The 21,335-nt window shown below is 46.2% G+C and overlaps 1 protein-coding gene across 2 annotated transcripts; it reads left to right on the top strand.

The window, feature by feature from the left end:
* The first annotated feature begins 3,892 nt into the window (after window positions 1-3,892).
* Window positions 3,893-20,875, top strand: IFI30 (IFI30 lysosomal thiol reductase). 2 transcript variants are annotated; one of them, XM_088671282.1, is made up of 7 exons: window positions 3,893-4,082; window positions 16,874-17,056; window positions 17,163-17,237; window positions 17,324-17,419; window positions 17,566-17,721; window positions 18,746-18,814; window positions 20,329-20,875. In XM_088671282.1, the coding sequence occupies exons 1-7, from the start codon at window positions 3,942-3,944 to the stop codon at window positions 20,404-20,406; spliced, it is 798 nt and encodes a 265-aa protein (XP_088527408.1). In that variant the 5' UTR covers window positions 3,893-3,941; the 3' UTR covers window positions 20,407-20,875. The 2 variants fall into 2 exon arrangements, with proteins under 2 accessions (XP_088527408.1, XP_088527409.1); XM_088671283.1 differs by having other exon boundaries at window positions 18,746-18,818; window positions 20,333-20,875.
* The last annotated feature ends 460 nt before the right edge of the window (window positions 20,876-21,335 follow it).

The raw sequence follows: 21,335 nt of genomic DNA, 5'->3' as shown, positions 1-21,335 counted from the left end.
TAACTGACACCATTTTGACTTTCTCTGACCAGAATCACACACACATTTCCACATGACTTATCAACTTGGGAGCCATAATCCTGTAAACTAGAGGCTCTGCCAATTGGACATTTCCCCATAAATGGTGCCAGACTGCTAGCCATCTCATTCAGAATGGAAGACTCCTCCGAACAAAAGATAGTGATCAACTTTTAGGAAACTGTTAATTTCTCTTTGTGTTTAGGAATTCACACCTGGGAGGGGTAAGAGGAGGACTAGGAGAGGTGTCAAAGGTGCTCAGATTTTTACCTTGAACCCTCCCTTTTTGTGAGGTATTGATTATGTGATAAAGTGAGGAGGAATTAAAGAACCTTTTAATGAGGGTGAAAGAGGAGAGCGCAAAATATGGTCTGAAGCTCAACATCAAAAAAACCAAGATCATGGCCACTGGTCCCATCACCTCCTGGCAAATAGAAGGGGAAGAAATGGAGGCAGTGAGAGATTTTACTTTCTTGGGCTCCTTGATCACTGCAGATGGTGACAGCAGTCACGAAATCAAAAGACGCCTGCTTCTTGGGAGAAAAGCAATGACAAACCTAGACAGCATCTTAAAAAGCAGAGACATCACCTTGCCGACAAAGGTCCGTATAGTTAAAGCTATGGTTTTCCCAGTAGTGATGTATGGAAGTGAGAGCTGGACCATAAAGAAGGCTGATCGCCGAAGAATTGATGCTTTTGAATTATGGTGCTGGAGGAGACTCTTGAGAGTCCCATGGACTGCAAGAAGATCAAACCTATCCATTCTGAAGGAAATCAGCCCTGAGTGCTCAAGGAAGGACAGATCGTGAAGCTGAGGCTCCAATACTTTGGCCACCTCATGAGAAGAGAAGAATCCTTGGAAAAGACTCTGATGTTGGGAAAGATTGAGGGCACTAGGAGAAGGGGACGACAGAGGACAAGATGGTTGGACAGTGTTCTCGAAGCTACGAACATGAGTTTGACCAAACTGCGGGAGGCAGTGCAAGACAGGAGTGCCTGGCGTGCTCTGGTCCATGGGGTCACGAAGAGTCGGACACGACTAAACGACTAAACAACAACAACAACAATTGATTATGTAGCTGTGATGTAGGAATGATGTATTTTGGGGGTGTTTCTTGGTGGTGGGAAAACTGAGAAAAGTGGAGGTTCTTTTTTGTTCTGGGTTCCTTCCTTGTTCTCCTGCGTGATGGGAAGGACCCTGTGCAACAGTAAAAATAAAAGGCTTTGCTTCTCAAAATTCTCTGGTTGGCCTCTGTTATATTCTCCGACCGATGGAGAACCCCATAACGGCAGAGTTTTGCTTATTTCACTTGCCAGGCTGTATTTACAGGGAGGCGTAAGCCCCTACAGTCCAAAGGCAATGGAAAAGCTTTTCCCATTTCCTTCCTCCTTGCAGAGAAATATTTGAGGTCAATTTGGGAGAGTCAAAATGGCTTCAGGATTGCTCTCCTGTACTACTTCCAACAAAAAGGGACACAGATGACACTGTGGTCTAAACCACTGAGCCTAGGGCTTGCCGATTGGAAGGGCGGCGGTTCGAATCCCCGGTCCCTGCTCCTGCCCACCTAGCAGTTCGTCAAAGTGCAAGTAGATAAATAGGTACCGCTCCAGCGGGAAGGTAAACGGCGTTTCCGTGTGCTGCTCTGGTTCACCAGAAGCGGCTTAGTCCTGCTGGCCACATGACCCGGAAGCTGTATGGGGACAAACGCCGGCTCCATCAGCCTATAGCAGGCATCCCCAAACTGTGGCCCTCCAGATGTTTTGGCCTACAACTCCCATGATCCCTAGCTAACAGAACCAGTGGTCAGGGAAGATGGGAATTGTAGTCCAAAACATCTGGAGGGCCAAAGTTTGGGGATGCCTGGCCTATAGAGCAAGATGAGTGCTGCAACCCCAGAGTCGTCTGTGACTGGACCTAACAGTCAGGGGTACCTTTACCTTTACTATTTTTGACACATGGTTTATACAGTATACTTAAGTATGTGTTTGCCTTGAAAATTTATGAACATTTATTTTATTAAAGGGAGAGAGAGAGAGAGAGAGAGAGAGAGAGAGAGAGAGAGAGAGAGAGAGAGAGAGAATCTTCTTATAGGAAGAAGCTTTCTTTTTTTCATTTTTAAGGAAATCAAAGTTGTGCTTTTCTTTTAGGAAATTGAAGTTTCTTGGGAAACCCTGCAAAGAAGAGGACATGAGTGCTCAGATGTACTTGCATACTTTCAATGCCTTTCAATAATATTCCTGATCTTTCCCCCTGCCTCCCCGCCCCCCCCTTGGCTATGCCCATGTGCCCAGCCCGGTTTGAAGAGCTGGGGATCTGGGGTTCATGGTGTTGTGACTTGCAAACTCCCAAGCGAAAATGGGTGCCTTATCTCTCTCCCTTTCAAGTCATGATCTGCCAGTTCCAAAGTCCAGCCTTTTGTTGTCAAGTGAAAAGGGGTTGCTCAACAGCTTTGTCAGCAGATCGGCTCTGCCTGGAGGCTTGCACAATTTCCCTTGGTGGTAGGTGGAAAATATCTGGGCCGTGTTAAATTCTTGCATCCTTGCTGGGACCTGAGGCAACCCCCCCCCCGCCTCCTTGTCAGGCTGGCAGGCAGTCCACTGTCCAATCTGAACGGGGGGGGGGGGGGGTCCGCAGAGGAGCCAATTCCTAGGAACCTCGCCCTTCCAATAAAACATTGGTGTGCATTGCCATTCAAATAGTGCGTGCATGCCATCTCATGTCATCGATTATGCGAGGTGGGTCTTATTTTATTCAAGTTGGCACCCCTGGAGGGTGACCCCACCACCACTCTCCAGGAAATTCCCACCCCCTCCATCGTTTCGCCCATGAAAATAGGGACGTCCTATTCCATCTGTCTCCTGAGAAATCTCTATGTGGGACAAGAAGCTACAGTTAGAACTGGATATGGAACAACTGATTGGTTCAAAATTGGGAAAGGAGTACGACAAGGTTGTATATTGTCTCCCTGCTTATTTAACTTATATGCAGAATTCATCATGAGAAAGGCTGGACTGGATGAATCCCAAACTAAAATTAAGATTGCCAGAAGTAATATCAACAACCTCAGATATGCTGATGACACAACCTTGATGGCAGAAAGTGAGGAGGAATTAAAGAACCTTTTAATGAGGGTGAAAGAGGAGAGCGCAAAATATGGTCTGAAGCTTAAAAACTAAGATCATGGCCACTGGTCCCATCACCTCCTGGCAAATAGAAGGGGAAGAAATGGAGGCAGTGAGAGATTTTACTTTCTTGGGCTCCATGATCACTGCAGATGGTGACAGCAGTCACGAAATTAAAAGACGCCTGCGTCTTGGGAGAAAAGCAATGACAAACCTAGACAGCATCTTAAAAAGCAGAGACATCACCTTGCCGACAAAGGTCCGTATAGTTAAAGCTGGTTTTCCCAGTAGTGATGTATGGAAGTGAGAGCTGGACCATAAAGAAGGCTGATCGCCGAAGAATTGATGCTTTTGAATTATGAATTATGGTGCTGGAGGAGACTCTTGAGAGTCCCATGGACTGCAAGAAGATCGAACCTATCCATTTCTTTCTTTGGCGATCCCTCCTAGCCGAGTAAGATTGTCTTCCATGGACACGGTATTTCCCCTGGAAAATACCGTAGGGACACTTGGAAAGTTGTTGTTGCTTTGAAACAGGCGCGCGCACAGTGGTCTTTCCTCTAAATCTCCCGGTCTGGGGCTTTCCAAGAGTCCGGCTCCTCCTCCTCTGGAGCAGCTCAGGGGCCGGCTGACTCACACCCGGAGCAGCAACCGCAGGAGAAGAAGACGAACGGGTTGTGAGGAGGAGGAAGAAGAGGGAAAGGGCGGAGCCGACAAAGGGTTTTTAAGAGCCGCCCGACTCGCCCCCGCCGTGCGCACTCCGCCTTGCCATTGCGCACCGCCCGGCACCTCTCCTCGCCATGGCTCCCGGCTGGCTCCTGTCGTCGATTGCCGCTTTCTGCTGCCTGGGGGTCACGGCGGGCATCGCCCTGGGGGGCGCCCCTTGCGACTACCCCCCGCACCAGTGGTGCGGCTCCAGCGAGATCGCGCTGGCTTGCAAGGTGAGGAAAGGGAAAGCGAAGGTGGCGAGAAGAAAGAAGCGCCTTCTTCTTTGCGCGCAGCCGAGTTGGCAAATCCGGAGCCACGCGGAGGGGGAGGGGTGGCCACCCACGTTGCGGGTGGGGTGGGCGGGTGGGGGCTTGGAGAGAGGAAGGGGGCTAGCAGTGGCGACGGGGGGCTACCCACATGGCTTTGTGCGACACCCCCCCCCCCACTCAGAGGAACTGATGACTCCGAATAGCTGCTGTGTGGCGCACGGGTCCTGCTTGGGGGCGGAAGGGGGGGTTCTTCCCAGGGGGGCATCACCTGGTTGGCCACTGGGGGGGGCAGGAGGCTGGACTCCGATGCGCCCCTTTTGGCCTGATACAACTGCCGCAGTGGTCTTCTTATGATTCCTAAATGGAGACCCGAGGACTATAGGGGTTGCCCACAGATTTCCCCATGAAGAGTCCGGGCATTCACAAATTTTTGGTGCCAGGGCCATGCACACTGCATGCCAGCCACAGGCACCCACGGGCGCAGGGCCAAGTTGGCACTCCTGAGTCCTGCCGTGGACAGAGGCAGTCTACCTTAAGAGTGGTGGGGAGGAAGAGTGGGTATATATGCAGTTGCTCTCGGTCTTGCCTATGCCCCTTGGGGGGCACCTCACACGGGGCTGGACTCAGTGCTGGAGGTGCTGGAGAGTCCCCCGTGCAGGGCACCAAGCCAAGGGGGCACAGAATTATCACCTTCAGGGCTTTTTTCCAGCCAGAGCTCAGTTCCAGCACCTCTCAGGGGGGGCACCATTGCCGTTATAAGAGAAAAAAAGGAAAAGGTCAAGGACCACAGAGGGGCACTGCTGACCCCCCCCACTTTATTGAGCATCATTCATCCTGATCTGTTTGCAGAGAGGTCAGAGCGATGTGCTGGGCAGATTTCATAGCCTCCTCTCCAAAGGGCAACAGCCACCCAATCCATCTCCAGCTCATTTTCTCATAACTTTCCTTACAGCAAAAAGCAAAATTTATTAAAGCAGGTTTCTTGTGCCGTAGCCTCCCTATCCCCCAAAATATTAGCTTTAGTCCTGCCGTTGACTTGGGTGGGGATGTGATTGAATTTTGCCCGGAACCAGCAAGGATCTAGATTTGGCCCCCCCAACCCCACATCTCTAGGGATGAAAGTTTGAGGTTGGGGCCCAGCATATGTGACTGAACTCCCATCTCCCAGCAGCTTCAACATGCAGCCTGGTCAATGTGAAGGTTTAAAATAGTATTTCATCAGCGTTGTAAACAAAATCTGCCCTTATTCCCTTATGGGGTACACAAGAGCCCTTACAGAGTCCTTGGTAGGTTCTCCATCGGTAGGAGAAATAACAAAGGCCAGCCAGAGAATATTGAGAAGCAAAGCAGCTAGTAAGCCTGATCTTTATTGAACTGTTGCAACAGGGTGCTCCCCTCCCAGGCAGGAGAAAGGAGGAGGACCCAGAACAAAGGTGTGCCTGCCATTATATAGACATTTTGAAATTCCCTGCCCTGGAGCTCAAGACCACCCCTCCACACACCACACACACACACACCACAGAAGGGGTGCAGCCCAAGACCACCCCCCAGATATATCATACCTACATCACAGAAAAGGCGGTCTACAACAGAAATTTGAATGTTGTTGTTTTTCCTGTCAGGTTATCTGAAAATGCCTTATCTGATTGCATTTTTCCTGGGTAGCCTGGCCATTTCTTTGAGATGGTAATTACTTAATTCCCCAGACAAAGGGAAGGTTCCCTCACCCTCCTCCCTCCTTGCAGAGAAACATTTGGTCAGCTTGGGAGTCAAAATGGTCTCAGGACTGTCTTCTTTCAATCATTTATGTATGTGTTTGCTTGTACATTTATGAACATTCATTATATATCTAAGACCTTAAAATTCTTATAACATCAGCTACTAAAGTGGATTATTTATTCCCCTACCCCTCCCTTAATCCGTGCCATGAAACAGGTTCTGTCCAGGAGTGGCTGAGCGAGCCACGGTTCTCCGAGGTTCCCGGCAAACGCTCGCTATATCATCTTCGCAACAACCCTGCAGGGTAGGCTAGGCTGAGAGATCGAGGCTCAAAGGCAGCTAGGGAGAGCTTTGTGGCTGAGCCGAAGGATCTGAGCCAAAGGTCCCGGGTTCAAACTGTTGTAAAATTTAAGCTGGTTCCTATGAACCCAGAGAAATGGATCTTGACCCAGGGAGAGCTCAAGGATCCAGGCAAGCAGACGAATTTAAGCGTCTCCTGCCCACCAAATAACAGAGACCAAACCAGGACGTACGAAGCAAGGCACTTTTATTTTAACTGTTGCAACAGGGTCCTTCCTCTCACACAGGAGAACAAGGAAGGAACCCCAAACAAAGATGTCTTGCCCTTAAAAAGAAATTTGAAATTGGTTTCAGCCCACCCCCCAGAAGCATCATCCATATGTCACAGAAGGGGTGTAGCCCAAGACCCCCCTCCCTAGATTCATCATAGGTACATCATGAAAGGGGAGGTCTGGTGGCAGTAATCTGAGCAGTCTGGACCCTGCCCCCTGCCCCCCAAAACCTAATCAACAAAATTGAGAGATATTTACATTTCCCTGTTTCCCAGCCAAGTTAATCACACCCTTTTGTCTGGCAGTCAGGTATCAGGATGCCAGGGATTATCACTTTAATTCCTGAGACAATGAGAAGGTTCCCCCCACCCCACTTCTTCCTTGCAGAGGAACACCTGGTCAGAGAGAGAGTCAAAATGGTGTCAGAAAGGCCTGTCTTCCTGTGCTGCTTCAGACATGTGCCTGTACATTCATGTACATGTTTTATGAACAATTATTATATATATATAGATATGACCTCAAAATTCTTATAACAATTCCCCATTTGGGGCTATAATTTTTCTTAAAAATTGTTGCCCCACAAAAGAATAACCAGATGTGTTGTTTTAGTACTTTGGGAGAAGCATTTCTCAAAAATGGTCTATGTATTACACTTAACAGGATGGTCCACCAATATTGACTGGAAAGTGCAGTTTGCTTGTTTACCCTTTTGTGTGTTCTCAGGTGTCAAAAGCTAGCTCTCCTCTGGTTGCACACCTCCAACGTGGCACAACAGCAACAATCCCTGGTGAATCCCCTTAGGGCTTTCATATTGACCATGTCGCCTGGCACTCACCATAGCTGCCACAGGTTTGGACATGTCATGAGAGAGATGCCTTTGCCTTGGGCTTTCTATGGGCCTTTATTATAGGCTCTGGCCTTGCACTGTAGGGAGTTGCCCAGTTGCTCTTAAAGGAAGAAAGCTACTTGCACCTTGGATACACTTGCCCAATTAGAACTGAAGCCAAATTAAAATTTATACAGCCCCATAAAACATGTCCAAATTAGTCAAATTTAACTCTAAAAGGGATCATTCCTGTTAAATCAAGACATAAATACCTTCATTTATCTGGTGTTTCATGGATCTTGGAGCTTATTCTTGGTAAAATGAGTAAAAACAAATTTAAAAAATGTGTAGAGAAGGTTGGCACACTGCAGAGTGCCAGGTGGGACAAGAAAATGTGGTCATAAGTTGATCTAATCTAAATACTGAACTATGCAATATCCTGATCCTTTAAAAGGCATACAATGCATGGCAATAATACAAAAAAAAAAACATTGGGACACTATACATTTTTTTTTTAAAAAAAAACCCAACAATTAAACACAAAATTGGTTCACCTCCCCCTCCTTGTGGAAATAACATACTGTCAGACATAGTTCAATGTTTCTGTCGAATATCACGCAACATAAGACCTAATAATTATATATCAGTTGTATGTCTTGAGGCCATCATGATCTTGAGACAATTCCGGCTGCTTTTAAATCCTAGGGCACAGAGTCTTGAGGTCAAGGAGAGAGAATGTCCTTGCAATTCACTTTCCCCCTTTGTCCCAAAGTCATTTGACACATTTCAGTATTCCTATATAACACATAATGCACAAAACCTTCAAATTATTAATTATACGCCATTTGTATATCTTGAGGCAATCAGGTGAACTTGAGATAATTCTTGCTGCTTTTGCATGTATCTCCAACAAGGGGGTTTTCTTGTCTGCCTTCGAGTCACTGGGAGGAAGTTAACAGTACTTCTATAACAGCACTTCTAAACCTTGCTGAAACGTTATAGCTTTCTAGGTCCTCCTTCTTAGGTTGTGATCAAAGAGATAAAATGTCAATTTGGTTTCCTGTAAAACATCCTTTTGAAAATAGGCCTGCAGGGGGTTGGGGCCTGAAGATATAATTAGTTAAAAAATAATAGTGATAAATAGTCAAGAAAGGGGAGAATATTCTAGAAATTTCTTCTTGGGGAGCTGCAAATAATATAAGATCATAGTTATTTAATTACTGCTGTTATTGTCTACTCAGTCAGTTTAATTTACTTCACCTAGTTTGGCTGTGGAGGAAACAAAGGACAAAAATTTTGTTAATTAGGACACAATCGATAAGTTATTAACATTTTCCTTATGTGGTTCTGAATTCTCTTTGAGGTTCATGTATCTTGTTTGAAAGGGATTATTATTATTATTATTTACAGGAAAGAATGACTTAGATGCTACATTTGTATGTACAGAAAGAAAAAGTAGAAATACCAAAAAAAAAAGATACAAAAATAAAACAAAATAAAATTTAGATTACCACTCACACAACAATTTTTACCTGGTTATTGTTAGAATAATTTCATAGACATAATGGAAAAACTGATATAATAAATGGAAGCAGATTATTTATAAGCTAAAGAGAAGCGCCAAAGAGAAATGAAATTACTGTTTGTATCTCCTCACTCCTCACTTTTTTTTTTTTTTTTTTGCTGTGGAAGAAAAGAATTGGCAAAACACTCAATCATTGCTACATTAGAAAAGGGAGGGTTATATTAACATAGGGTAATGCTTCGGGGTGAAATGCAAATGGGAGATAAGTATCCATCCTGAGTACCTGCTAGGAAAGAAATGGAGCCTTTTGTTTGCATAGTCTGTCAACTGGTAGACAGCAATTTTCTATGAATTTCCAAGTGTGGAGGGGCTTGTTTAGGTGGCGTCCCCCCCCCCCCATTGGGAGATAATTTTGCATTAAGGTTCTGAAAGAATTTCTCCACACCCTGAATCTCAGTATTCTGCTGGAAAGGGAAAATTATTTCATGTGAAAATCAGTCAGGAAATGTTCCTAAAATGTACAGAGTTTTGCATGTTGAACTGGAATTGGCAGCTTCTAAACAGTTGATGGTTCTCAATGGTTCTTTATCTATTTATTTTTACATAAGGAAATTTAAATTTAAGTTTCATGTGCAAAGCATAACCTTGAACCTCTTAATTAATTTATAAACTACTCAAGAGACAGACTTATAGTAGTACTCTGCTATTTATACCTGTGGAAAGAATCTGGCATGTTAAGATTTTTGGAACTTGGCAACCACTTAACCTTGATGGACCAGTAACACACATGAGGTTGTTTTCCCTCAGTGGTTCAAAGCTTTACATTAAGAAATTTGAATAATATTTCATGAGCAGATTATAACCTTTTCGCCCCTTAGTTAAAACCTCATTTTTCTCCTCTATTTTCCTCTTCAAGCTGACATAGCCTCTGTGCATGTACAGAGTTCATGATTCGGCAGTCTATTGTACCATTTTTTAAAGTGCTGCACCTCTTGACAAAATTACCATCTGAATAAAGGAAGGGAAGGGGAAAGAGTAGATTTTAAAATAGGGTTAGATTTTACACAGAAACTCACTTTTCAGTGCTTACAAACACATTTTCTCTCCCTCCTTTTTGCAAGTTTGGAAAGGGTTGGAAGGGATCTTGAGTAATCTAGTCCACCCCTTCTGAAATATGGGGATCTCAACACTATCACTGCCCTTAGGATACACATACATTTGAGTACAGACGCCTGACTGGGAAGGAAACACAGGCTATGCCCTATCACGGAAGCACATGTGTGTACTAAGGGAAAAATAAGGAAGGGGAAGATTAAAAGTACCAACGTTATATAGAAGCCTTTAGCAAACCTTAAGATTGGATAAACAGTTTAAGAGGGAATTTACTTCCTTACTAAAACCATTCTGTCCATTTGAATCAAGGTTAAAGTGACTCAGATAGACATTTGCTGGCTATGGATCCTCTACTTTTAATAACATTTCCCTAGAAGGAACACCATATTCCATAGTCACATGGTGAAACATTACATACAGAGCACATGGCTCCCTTGTGACACAGACCTTAAATATTATGAGTTCACAAACAAACATTTTCAAGGTTACAATCTCCCTTTTCCCTTCCCGCTCCCCCTTTCTGTACAGAAAGGGGTAGGTATGCACATACACCCCACTTTTACTCTCTAGAGAAAGATTGGGAAATGTTCAAGACTTTCATATGTGCTTAAACTTTAACCCTTAATAGAGAAAGTGATAAAAACTTATATAATCACTCCACAAAAACAACAATTACACTCTTGTTCCAACTCTGAAAACCAATAATCTTTCCTTGCCAGAAAGCAGAGCTGGGCTGAATTTCAACCCATCACCACATCAGACACATTGCCTTTCACATAGCTCTAAAATGGGGGTTAGAAGGGACCCTGAGGTCATTTAGTCTAACCCTCTAAGATACAGGATTCACAAGATTTGAATGAAAATACCAACTTTATATAGAACCCTTTAGCAGATGAGTTTTTTTCCTTAAGAGGTGATATCAGGAGCCCAACACAATTGAAGTTAAAACTAGACTCAGATAGACAATTCCTGGCTAAGGAAGCTCTACTTTTGACAAACAATTCACCTTTATAGGAATAGCTGTTCAATTTTCCTTTAGTCAATATTCCTCTAGTCACTTGGAGGAAGACTCCCTTTTAGAGCCTCTCTCAATAACAAACATTTGCACACCTCATGAAGTGAACATTTTCAAGTTTCAAAATATTTTCAAAGCATTGAGCAAGCATTTTCAAACTTACTACTCTTATTTTCCTTCATCCTGCCCCCTCTTTTTACTTTTGGAGAGGAAAAAATGGCCTTCTACAGCCTCTTTAAAACAAACCTTTACACACTACCTCCACTCTTTTAAATATTTGCCATTGTTTTTGGGTTGATCAAGCCCTTACATAAGATTATTTAAGCAAGCTTGCCTTATTATTATATTATTTTAAACTATGCATGCTTTAAAAAAGGCAGTCTGTGGGTGTCATGGCCAAATTTTACACAAACCCCTAATTTCCTAAACCTGGATTATATCTCTCATTTACTTTAAGGGGAACAATGAACTATAGCAGACACAAGGATCAGACGCACATACACTTCACAGACAACACAGACAACATGTAACATGCAAACATATATAATTTTATACCATAACATACTTTGCAGGATTCCTCACAAAACTTTTCTCATTCAGAGTTCACCAGGGTTAATTTTAAAGCGGAGATTCACTGTATGTTAAAGGAACCTCCTGGTAGCCATTTCCCCTCATCTGGGTGGTCCATAGTAAAGCGGACCCAGTGTTTTTTTCTTACAAAGTTTTTGCAATTGGTTCCCTTCAAGCTTGTCCGCCCCGGGGATTTCGTGCCAATTTAAGAGAACGAATTGGAGTGGACTTTCATCCTCAAAGTCCTTACCGGAGCCAAGCCTCAGTTGTGCTTTGCCTCGGTTGGGAGTCTGGGAAAGGAATTCCTTAGAGTGGGTTGCACCCATTTTACTTAAGCCTTTTTATACTGCAGTTCGGGTCCCCGACCCTGTTCCTGGACACTCTTAACTTCCCGAGTCTATGACTCACCCCCACGTCCTAGTGGTGTTCCTGCCTGCCGTTCGCGTGCACTAACTACTAGGCGGCCTGGTGCAGCTAAAACCCTATTGGAACCCTCCCACTGGTCATCAATTGCCTGAGGGTTCCACAGCAACTTCCCTGCCTCTTACACACTAGACTCATATCCTACTGAACGCTTGCCTACGCAATGTCAGGTCGGAACTGAGGAATACAGAGATACAGAGTAGTAGGAAAGGAACGGGCGCACTTGCAATCTCTGGTCATGGGTCATACCTAACAAAGGTCGCCATGGCAGGGGGGCGTCTTCACCCGAAGATTAAGAGCAGAGGAATAGGAAACAGAGCTGGGATAGCCAGATTCCCAGATTGGTAGAAAAGCGACAGTTTGCTCAGACTTCTGCTCAGTTTGGCAGAAGGGAGCTGGGACAGTCTTTCTGAGCTCTGCGTTTAACGTAAAGACTGTTGCCCTGGACCTCAGTTCTACCTTGTAACTGTGCCTGGCAGCCTTGCTGCAACTAAGGTCCAAAGAGGAGAGTAGAAAAGGATAGTCCAAGTGGAGAAATAGATTTTTAGTTGCTGTGGTTCTTAGCTCACCCAAGGTGTCCCCTTTTAATACTCACGACCGATCCTTTCAGTCGAATCCCGTTGTCTCCAGCTTCCAACTGGTTCCTGAAAAAAAAACAGCCTTGTCCCTTTAAACGTTGCTTCGTCCTGGGGGTCCCGCTTGGACTCTCAATTACTACCAAGTGCCTCGGGTCCTGAGGTTGGTTTACCCCCCTGCAAAAGAGGCAAGGGCGCGCTGGGCTCCCCTTCCTCAGTGAACCCGGAGCTCAAGGCAAAACTGGGTCCCCGAAGTGGTCGCCAAATTGTTGTAAAATTTAAGCTGGTTCCTATGAACCCAGAGAAATGGATCTTGACCCAGGGAGAGCTCAAGGATCCAGGCAAGCAGACGAATTTAAGCGTCTCCTGCCCACCAAATAACAGAGACCAAACCAGGACGTACGAAGCAAGGCACTTTTATTTTAACTGTTGCAACAGGGTCCTTCCTCTCACACAGGAGAACAAGGAAGGAACCCCAAACAAAGATGTCTTGCCCTTAAAAAGAAATTTGAAATTGGTTTCAGCCCACCCCCCAGAAGCATCATCCATATGTCACAGAAGGGGTGTAGCCCAAGACCCCCCTCCCTAGATTCATCATAGGTACATCATGAAAGGGGAGGTCTGGTGGCAGTAATCTGAGCAGTCTGGACCCTGCCCCCTGCCCCCCAAAACCTAATCAACAAAATTGAGAGATATTTACATTTCCCTGTTTCCCAGCCAAGTTAATCACACCCTTTTGTCTGGCAGTCAGGTATCAGGATGCCAGGGATTATCACTTTAATTCCTGAGACAATGAGAAGGTTCCCCCCACCCCACTTCTTCCTTGCAGAGGAACACCTGGTCAGAGAGAGAGTCAAAATGGTGTCAGAAAGGCCTGTCTTCCTGTGCTGCTTCAGACATGTGCCTGTACATTCATGTACATGTTTTATGAACAATTATTATATATATATAGATATGACCTCAAAATTCTTATAACAAAACTCTGATGGTAGCTCCGGAGAGCAGCTGCCGGCCAGTGTGGGCGGTGCTGAGCTATAGATGGACCAAGGCTTGGGGTTAAGACAGCTCCCAAAATAGCAGAGGCAAAACATCTCCTCGTTGACCCAAGCCCAACGCACCTTTGCATTTGCAGTACCCTCATTTTCTCAGCATCTTTTTTTGGGGGGGGGAGCCCCAGCATGCATTTCAGAAGCCCCCCCCCTCCGGTGCTTTCACTTCCCTCTCGAAAGATGGAGGAGGAAGCTGGCCTGGCAAGGGGCCGTTGTGGTTGGGGCGACATCATTATTTATTTTATCGATTCTATCGCTGTGCCACTTTTTGTTCAAACGAAAACCAAAATGGCTTATGAAAGAAAGAAAGAAAGAATCTTTGTTTGCGTCAGCTGTTGGCCATAGCAATAAAACAACAATACGATATACAAAAGAATAAAAATAAAGAAAGTCAATGGTATAAAACACATTTTAGGGTTTTGAATGCAGACATTATTCTAACTAGGGGACCCAGGTGGCGCTGTGGGTTAAACCACTGAGCCTAGGGCTTGCTGATCAGAAGGTCGGCGGTTCGAATCCCTGCGACGGGGTGAGCTCCCGTTGCTCGGTCCCAGCTCCTGCCAACCTAGCAGTTCGAAAGGACGTCAAAATGCAAGTAGATAAATAGGAACCGCTACAGCGGGAAGGTAAACGGCGTTTCCATGTGCTGCTCTGGTTCTCCAGAAGCGGCTTTGTCATGCTGGCCACATGACCTGGAAGTTGTACGCCGGCTCCCTCGGCCAATAATGTGAGATGAGCGCGCAACCCCAGAGTCGCCCGCGACTGGACCTAATGGTCAGGGGTCCCTTTACCTTTACCTTATTCTAACTGCCCCAGCTAAAAACCCTTGCCGCCTTTGCTGTCCCCTGCTCATCTCAATCTGCCAAGAGAAAGGACACTTTGGCAGTAGCTGGGCAAGCCGGAATGGACGGAAGGTAAAAATAACATAATGGAACGCCACCAACAGAAGCATAAACCATATAGAATACTTGGCAAATCGTCAGTAAAGAGATCCCAAATCCCAAATAAAACAAGACATGAGCTGAGATTGTCCTTCTGCCACCCAGTCGCCCCGTTCTGCATCGCCCCCCCTCCCCGTCTCTCAGACCCAGTGCCGGATTTACGTATAAGCTAAACAAGCTATAGCTTCGGGCCCCACTCTCTTGGAGGCCCCCCAAAAATGTAAAAGGAAAAAAACCTGGATGTCCATTTCCAAAATATATGATAAAAAGCAAATAAAATAAAACCTACATCCAGCAACAGTGTTTTGTGTTGTGGAGGCTCCTAGGATGTAATAATAATAATAATAATAATAATAATTTTATTTATACCCCGCCCTTCCCAGTCGAGACCAGGCTCAGGGCGGTTAACAATAAAAATATCAAAACAAGCATAAAAGAAACAATTCAATTAAAATACAGATTAAATACAATGTTAAAATTCAATTTTAAAATTTGGAATCTTACAAGTGCAACCTCATTTAAATATCTGTAGGATAACACCTTAGGGGAGGGTAACACCGGGGTCAGACTGCATCAGTCCAAAGGCCAAGCGGAATAGCTCCGTCTTGCAGGCCCTACGAAAAGATGACAACTCCCGCTGAGCCCTAGTCTCCTGAGAGAGCGCGTTCCACCAGGTCGGGGCCAGTACTGAGAAGGCCCTGGTCCTGGTCGAGGCCAGCCTAACTGCCTTGTGACTCGGGATCTCCAGTATGTTATTATTTGTGGACCTTAATGTCCTCTGTGGGGCATACCGGGAGAGGCGGATGTAAGTCAAATATCACCGGTTTGCTCATTTTTATATATAGGGTGCCTACATTCTCCCTGGACTGGCTATGTGGCCACATGGGCAAATGGCTTTCGACACCTATTAGGTGACCATCTAGCAGGCATGGCCAAACTTGGCCCTCCAGCTGTTTTGGGACTACAATTCCCATCATCCCTGACCACTGATCCTGTTAGCTAGGGATGATGGGAGTTGTAGTCCCGAAACAGCTGGCGGGCCAAGTTTGGCCATGCTTGCCATATAGCATATATTCAACACAAAAAAACAGTGACCATTTGTTGTTGACAAAGGACAGCTGGACATAGAAAGGGCCCCATTCCCTTCAGGAGCCGAGGGCCTCTCCATCCTAAATCTGGCCTTGCTCCTGACTCAATGATTCAGCAGGTATCGCTGAATTCTTCCATCTTTGTGTGTACAAAGTCTTTCCGCGGTGATCGTGTATCGAAATCATGTTCCGTAGCCTTCTCTAATTGTAGATCCATCTCGACAGGAAGGGCTCTGGTTTCGGTGGATCATTGGGTGCACGTATTTGTATTATTATTATTATTATTATTATTATTATTATTATTATTTATACCCCGCCCATCTGGCTGGTCTTTGCCGGCCACTCTGGGTGGCTTCCAACAAATACAAAATATAAATTAAAATATCACAGATTAAAAACTTCCCTAAACAGGGCTGCCTTTAGGGGTTTTCTAAATGTCAGGTAGTTGTTCATCTCCCTGACCTCCGATGGAAGGGCGTTCCACAGGGCGGGCGCCACTACCGAGAAGGCTCTCTGCCTAGTTCCCTGCAACTTGGCTTCTCGCAACGAGGGAACCGCCAAAAGGCCCTCGGTGCTGGACCTCAGTGTCCGGACAGAACGATGGAGGTGGAGACGCTCCTTCAGGTATACTGGACCTTTGAGGCCATTTAGGGCTTTCAAGGTCAGCACCAACACTTTGAATTGTGCTCGGAAATATACTGGGAGCCAGTGTAGATTTCTCAGGATCGGTTTTATGTGGTCCCGGCAGCCACTCCCAGTCACCAGTCCAGATGCTGAATTCTGGATTAATTGCAGTTTCTGGGTCACCTTCAAAGGCTGCCCCACGTAGAGCGCATTGCAGTAGTCCAAGCGGGAGATAACCAGAGCATGCACCACTCTGGTGAGACAGTCCGTGGGCAGGTAGGGTCTCATCCTGCATACCAGAGGGAGCTGGCAGACAGCCGCCCTGGACACAGAATTGACCTGCGCCTCCATGGACAGCTGGGAGTCCAAAATAACTCTCAGGCTGCACACCTGGTCCTTCAGGGGCACAGTTACCCCATTCAGGACCAGGGAGTCCCCCATACCTGCCTGCCTCCTGTCCCCCACAAACAGTACTTCTGTCTTGTCAGGATTCAACCTCAATCTGTTAGCCGCCATCCATCTTCCAACCGTCTCCAGACACTCACACAGGACATTCACTGCCTTCCCTGGTTCTGATTTAAAAGAGAGGTAGAGCTGGGTGTCATCCGCATACTGATTTGTAAAGGTAAAGGGACCGCTGACCCGCGTCCCTGCACGTATCTTGAAGGTACGCTGCCCCTGCAGCTGGAGGCTTCACTGCTGTTTCCTTTCGCAGGCAGAAAAGCACTGCGCCCGGCTGAGCTCCCCCCGGAAAAAAGCAGAGCCCGTCTCCGTCAGCCTCTACTACGAGAGCCTCTGCCCCGCCTGCCGGTCCTTCCTGGTCTTCCAGCTCTTCCCTACCGCGCTTTTGGTGGGCGAAGCCATGAATATCACCCTGGTCCCTTACGGGAACGCAAAGGTCGGTCCCAATCCCCTGAGCAGCGGGGGGGGGGAAGGCTGCACCCACCCACCTTCATTTCCCCTGACGCCCGTCCTCTCTCTCTCTCCCCCTCCCTCTCTCGCAGGAGAAAAAGGGTCCCTCCAAGTGGGAATTTGAATGCCAGCATGGCCCTGATGAATGCCTGGGCAACCTGATGGAGGTGGGTACACCTATCTATCTCTGGGACGTGAGAAGTATGAAACTCCCCCCCCCTCTGCTCTAACCCTTACCCCCTGCTCCCCGCAGGCCTGCCTCATCCACCTGCTCGGCGACGAGGGGAGCTACTTACCTCTCATCTTCTGCATGGAGTCAGGCGCCAGCGTCACCCAGAATTTGGAAACGGTACGTCCCCCAAATTCCTTCCTGCGGCAACCCGCCTCGCAGGGGCGGCGGGGTCTCCGGTTTGGGGGCAAGTTTGGGGAAGAAGGGGGATAACCGGGCCTCGCCTCTCTCTCTCTCTCTCTCTCCCCATCCTCTGATCTCTCCAGTGCATGAAGTTGTACCCGCCGAGAGAGGTCTCCCTTGCCAACGTCACGTCTTGTGTGAGCGGAGACCTGGGCAATAAGCTTATGCACCAAAACGCGCAGCTCACCGATGCTCTCCGCCCACCCCACAAATATGTGCCCTGGATCGCTGTCAACGGGGTAAGTCCTGGCCGGAGATGCCCTGGTAGCATCCGCCCAAATTGGTACCCGCTTCGGGCGGCGCAGGCCCCGAGTTCGAGTCTCGCTCCACCCGCAGATTTAAAAGCCAGCGCTGAAAGCCAGCAACCCGCTTTGCAGGCAGGAGGCCCGTTGGTTTCAGATAATCGTTGCGACCCCCTGCCTTCCAAATAAATCAATTTAATTTTCAATGATTGAAATCCGATAAGAGGCACATTTTATCAATGTCAAATTACAATTCCCATCCAAATGTAGATCAATTATACAGCCAATTATATATTTTTAGTGACTTGAGGTGTGCTGGGTTTCTTAATTTCCGAAATCTTCGTTAATCCAATTGCATTCAGCCCTGATCTTTAGTCCCTTATCAACAGCTACAAATTTCTTGACTTCCGTTCATGCTGAGATATTTAATAATAATAAAATAATAAATTTCCCCAAAAAGAGTTGCGTTGTGACCCCCAAATTGCAGGGGGTTGGGCTGGATGACCTTCGGGGAACCCTTTCGGGTGGTTCTAGGAACATAAGCCCATCTTTATTTAGCTTTAGAGTTTGGACCCGGGAGAGACCCGAGTTTGAATCGCCGCTCACCTGAAGGTCACTGCGGCCAGTCTCTCTCCCTTGCCTACTTTGCAGGGTTGTGGTGAAGATAAAAAGGGGGGAAGCGGGACAGAAAAGTGAGGGAAGGTTGGGGTGCGAATTGAATCCCTCCCGGCCTAGTCTCCTTGTGGCGATAAAAGGAGAAGAGGGGGATTCGCACCCGCCGCCTTGAGTTGCGATTTCTGCATTGCCCGGGGTTGGACTAGAGGACCTTTGGGGTTCCCCCCTTCCATCTCTAGGTCTGAAAGGGCAACAAATAAATTAAAAGAACTGGGTGGTTTTCCAGGGGTCCGTTCCTATTTCAGCAGAGCGCCCTGAGTTTTCTGTCACAGGGGAGGGATTAAGGGGGGCCCCCCGCATCGCCTGCCCCACTGATTTCCTTCTTATTCCGCCCCCCCAACCCCAGAACCACACGGAAGAACTCCAGGGTGAAGCGCAATCCAACCTCCTGGGTGTCGTCTGTAAGCTGTATAAGGCAAGTGCTTGTCGAATGATAATAATAATAATAATAATAATAATAATAATAATAATAATAATTATACTCCACCCATTTGGCTAGGTGTCTCCCATCTCTTTCCCCTCCAGAGGGCCACTCCTAGCTGTGGGTCGTCGTTGCCCTCCCACAATGGATTTGGGACAGTGTGGGGAGGGCCAAGGATCCACTTTGGGGGTGGGTCACTTTCCCCTGCCTCTTTTGTTTTTGCTTTAATCCCCCCCTTTTAATTTTCAAATTAAATTTCCAATAGTTCCACATACAATTTTTGTTTTTGCTTTAATTTACCCCCCTTTAATTTTTAAATTAAATTTCCAGAAATTCCATATACAATATTTTTTGCTTTAATTCCCCCCTTTAATTTTAAAATTAAATTTCCAGAAATTCCACATACAATTTTTTTTTGCTTTCATTTCCTCCCCTTTAATTTTAAAATTAAATTTCCAGAAATTCCACATATAATTCCACATACAATTTTTTTGGTTTCATTTTACAATTCAATTTTTAGAATATACATTTTTTTTTTTTTGCTTTAACTCCCCCCCCCCTGAATTTTAAAATTAAATTTCCGGAAATTCCACGTACAATTCCAATGCACTTTTTAAAATAGAAAATAAATTCTTTTGCATTATTTACTATTCCCATCCCATTTACTGTGATAGGTGAAACTCGGAAAATTAGAATACCGTCGAAAAGTGCATTTAGTTCAGGAATGCAACTTACTATTTTTAAATTTTCCTTTTAATTTTTACAAATGCTTTCTTTTGGAAATTCCACAGTAAGAAAACAAATAGTTACAAAAATACAAAAATAAACATCGCTATGACATTTCATTAATGACATTCCATTTATAATTGACCCGCCTAACGACAAATAATTACAATGACAACAAATAAAGGCTTGAAATATCTTGCTTTGCATGTCATGCATCTATCTCATATATTGGTTTCTCCTTTTAAGTTGCGTTACTGAAATAAATGCACTTTTCGACGATATTCTAATTTTCCGAGTTTCACCTGTATATCCGCCCCCCCCCCCACTTTGCGGAACCCTGGTCTCCCCTCTTTTTATATCCCCTAATCCCGTCGCAATGGCCTCTTAGGCTGAGGATGCCCTATAACAGGCACCTCCAAACTTCGGCCCTCCAGATGTTTTGGACTACAATTCCCATCTTCCCTGACCACTGGTCCTGTTAGCTAGGGATCATGGGAATTGTAGGCCAAAACATCTGGAGAGCCGCAGTTTGGGGATGCCTGCCCTATAAGGACCCTGTGGGGGGGGGTGCCACAGAGAGAGAGAGAGACAGAGATGGGGGAGAGAAAGGGGGAAATGATGGGGCAGAAAGGAAACTATGTGCTAGGCTGCCTCTTAGGGCCATGGGTTCGAATCCTACTTTGGGCAAAAAGATCCCTGCATTTGCAGGTGGCTGGAATAGATGTCCCCCTGGGGGTCCCTCTGCGATTTTATTATTTATTTCCCCCCTTCTGTCCCTGCAGGGAGAGCAGCCTCCCGCCTGCCAGCACAAAGGGAGCTCCTTGCCTGCCTCCCCGCAAGATGCCTGCTTGAAAATCTAGCTCCTCTCTCCCCACCACGCCTGTCTCTGGGGCTGGGGCTGGGGCTGTCCGTCCCCCCCCCCAAAAAAAAGGTCACACGCAACCGCGGAGCTCATCCGACCTCGAGTGGGTCGAAGGAAGCGTCTTCCCTGCCGCAATCCGGCCTGTCGTCATTCCCCCACGGAACTCCTTGCCACAAGGTCTGGAACTGAGGAGCGGCGGGGGAGGAAGAAAATAGAAGGAGCACCGCCAGGCATTTCGGGGCTCCGGAACGAGAATCGGGACCGCTTCTCCCTCCTTCCGCCATTATCGCGGACCTGATGGGCGAGAGGGAGGCGAGTTCTGATCCTACCATGCTGGAGGAAAAAAACGGACACCCTTCCCTTGTTGTAAATTGCAAAAGCAGTGCCAGGGTTTTTTGTTTTTAACCTTCTCTCCTCCCGAAATGGAAATTCTGCCTTAAAAAACAAAAACAAAAACGAAATCCAAACTGATTCGTCTCTTTTCTGGCCAAAATGCTTCCCTTGTTGTTTTTTTTTTGGGGGGGGGAGGACCAAATCCTTACCAAGATCGCAGGTGTGGGGCAAATGCTCCCAGGGGTTTTGGTTATCTAATTATTTCACAAAATTTACGCATGGTTGGGTTGCTTAAACAAGCTCGAAAGATAGATAAAGCAATAAGAGGACCAAGGAGAAAAATCAACATGGCAGTAATAATAATAGTTAATAATGACTTTATCCAATCAATCCTCTTTATTGGCATAGAGAGAATGCAAAGATATATGGATCAAAGCTCAAAAGGGGCATTTGTTCATAAAAGGAAATACTTTGAGACGGAACTATACAGACTGCGCGTCTCAAATCTTATAAAATATTTTTTTTATTTCTATGCCCCCCCCCATCAGAAAGGGTGGCCCAAGTTGCTCTAGGCGGCTCCCAACAAAATATTAA

The sequence above is a fragment of the Zootoca vivipara genome, chromosome 6 (genome assembly GCF_965207765.1).
Source record: "Zootoca vivipara chromosome 6, rZooViv2.hap1.1, whole genome shotgun sequence".
In the NCBI taxonomy this organism is placed as follows: Eukaryota; Metazoa; Chordata; class Lepidosauria; order Squamata; family Lacertidae; genus Zootoca; species Zootoca vivipara.
The sequence above is the reverse complement of the archived record's forward strand: the minus strand, read 5'-3'. Positions and strand labels throughout refer to the sequence as shown.

Excerpts from the sequence above, each read along its gene's own strand:
- IFI30 (XM_088671282.1), top strand. The coding sequence starts at position 3,942 with ATGGCTCCCGGCTGGCTCCTGTCGTCGATTGCCGCTTTCTGCTGCCTG. Across the intron at positions 4,083-16,873 it reads AGATCGCGCTGGCTTGCAAG|GCAGAAAAGCACTGCGCCCG; the intron begins GTGAGGAAAGGG and ends TTCCTTTCGCAG. Across the intron at positions 17,722-18,745 it reads CCTGGATCGCTGTCAACGGG|AACCACACGGAAGAACTCCA; the intron begins GTAAGTCCTGGC and ends CCCCAACCCCAG.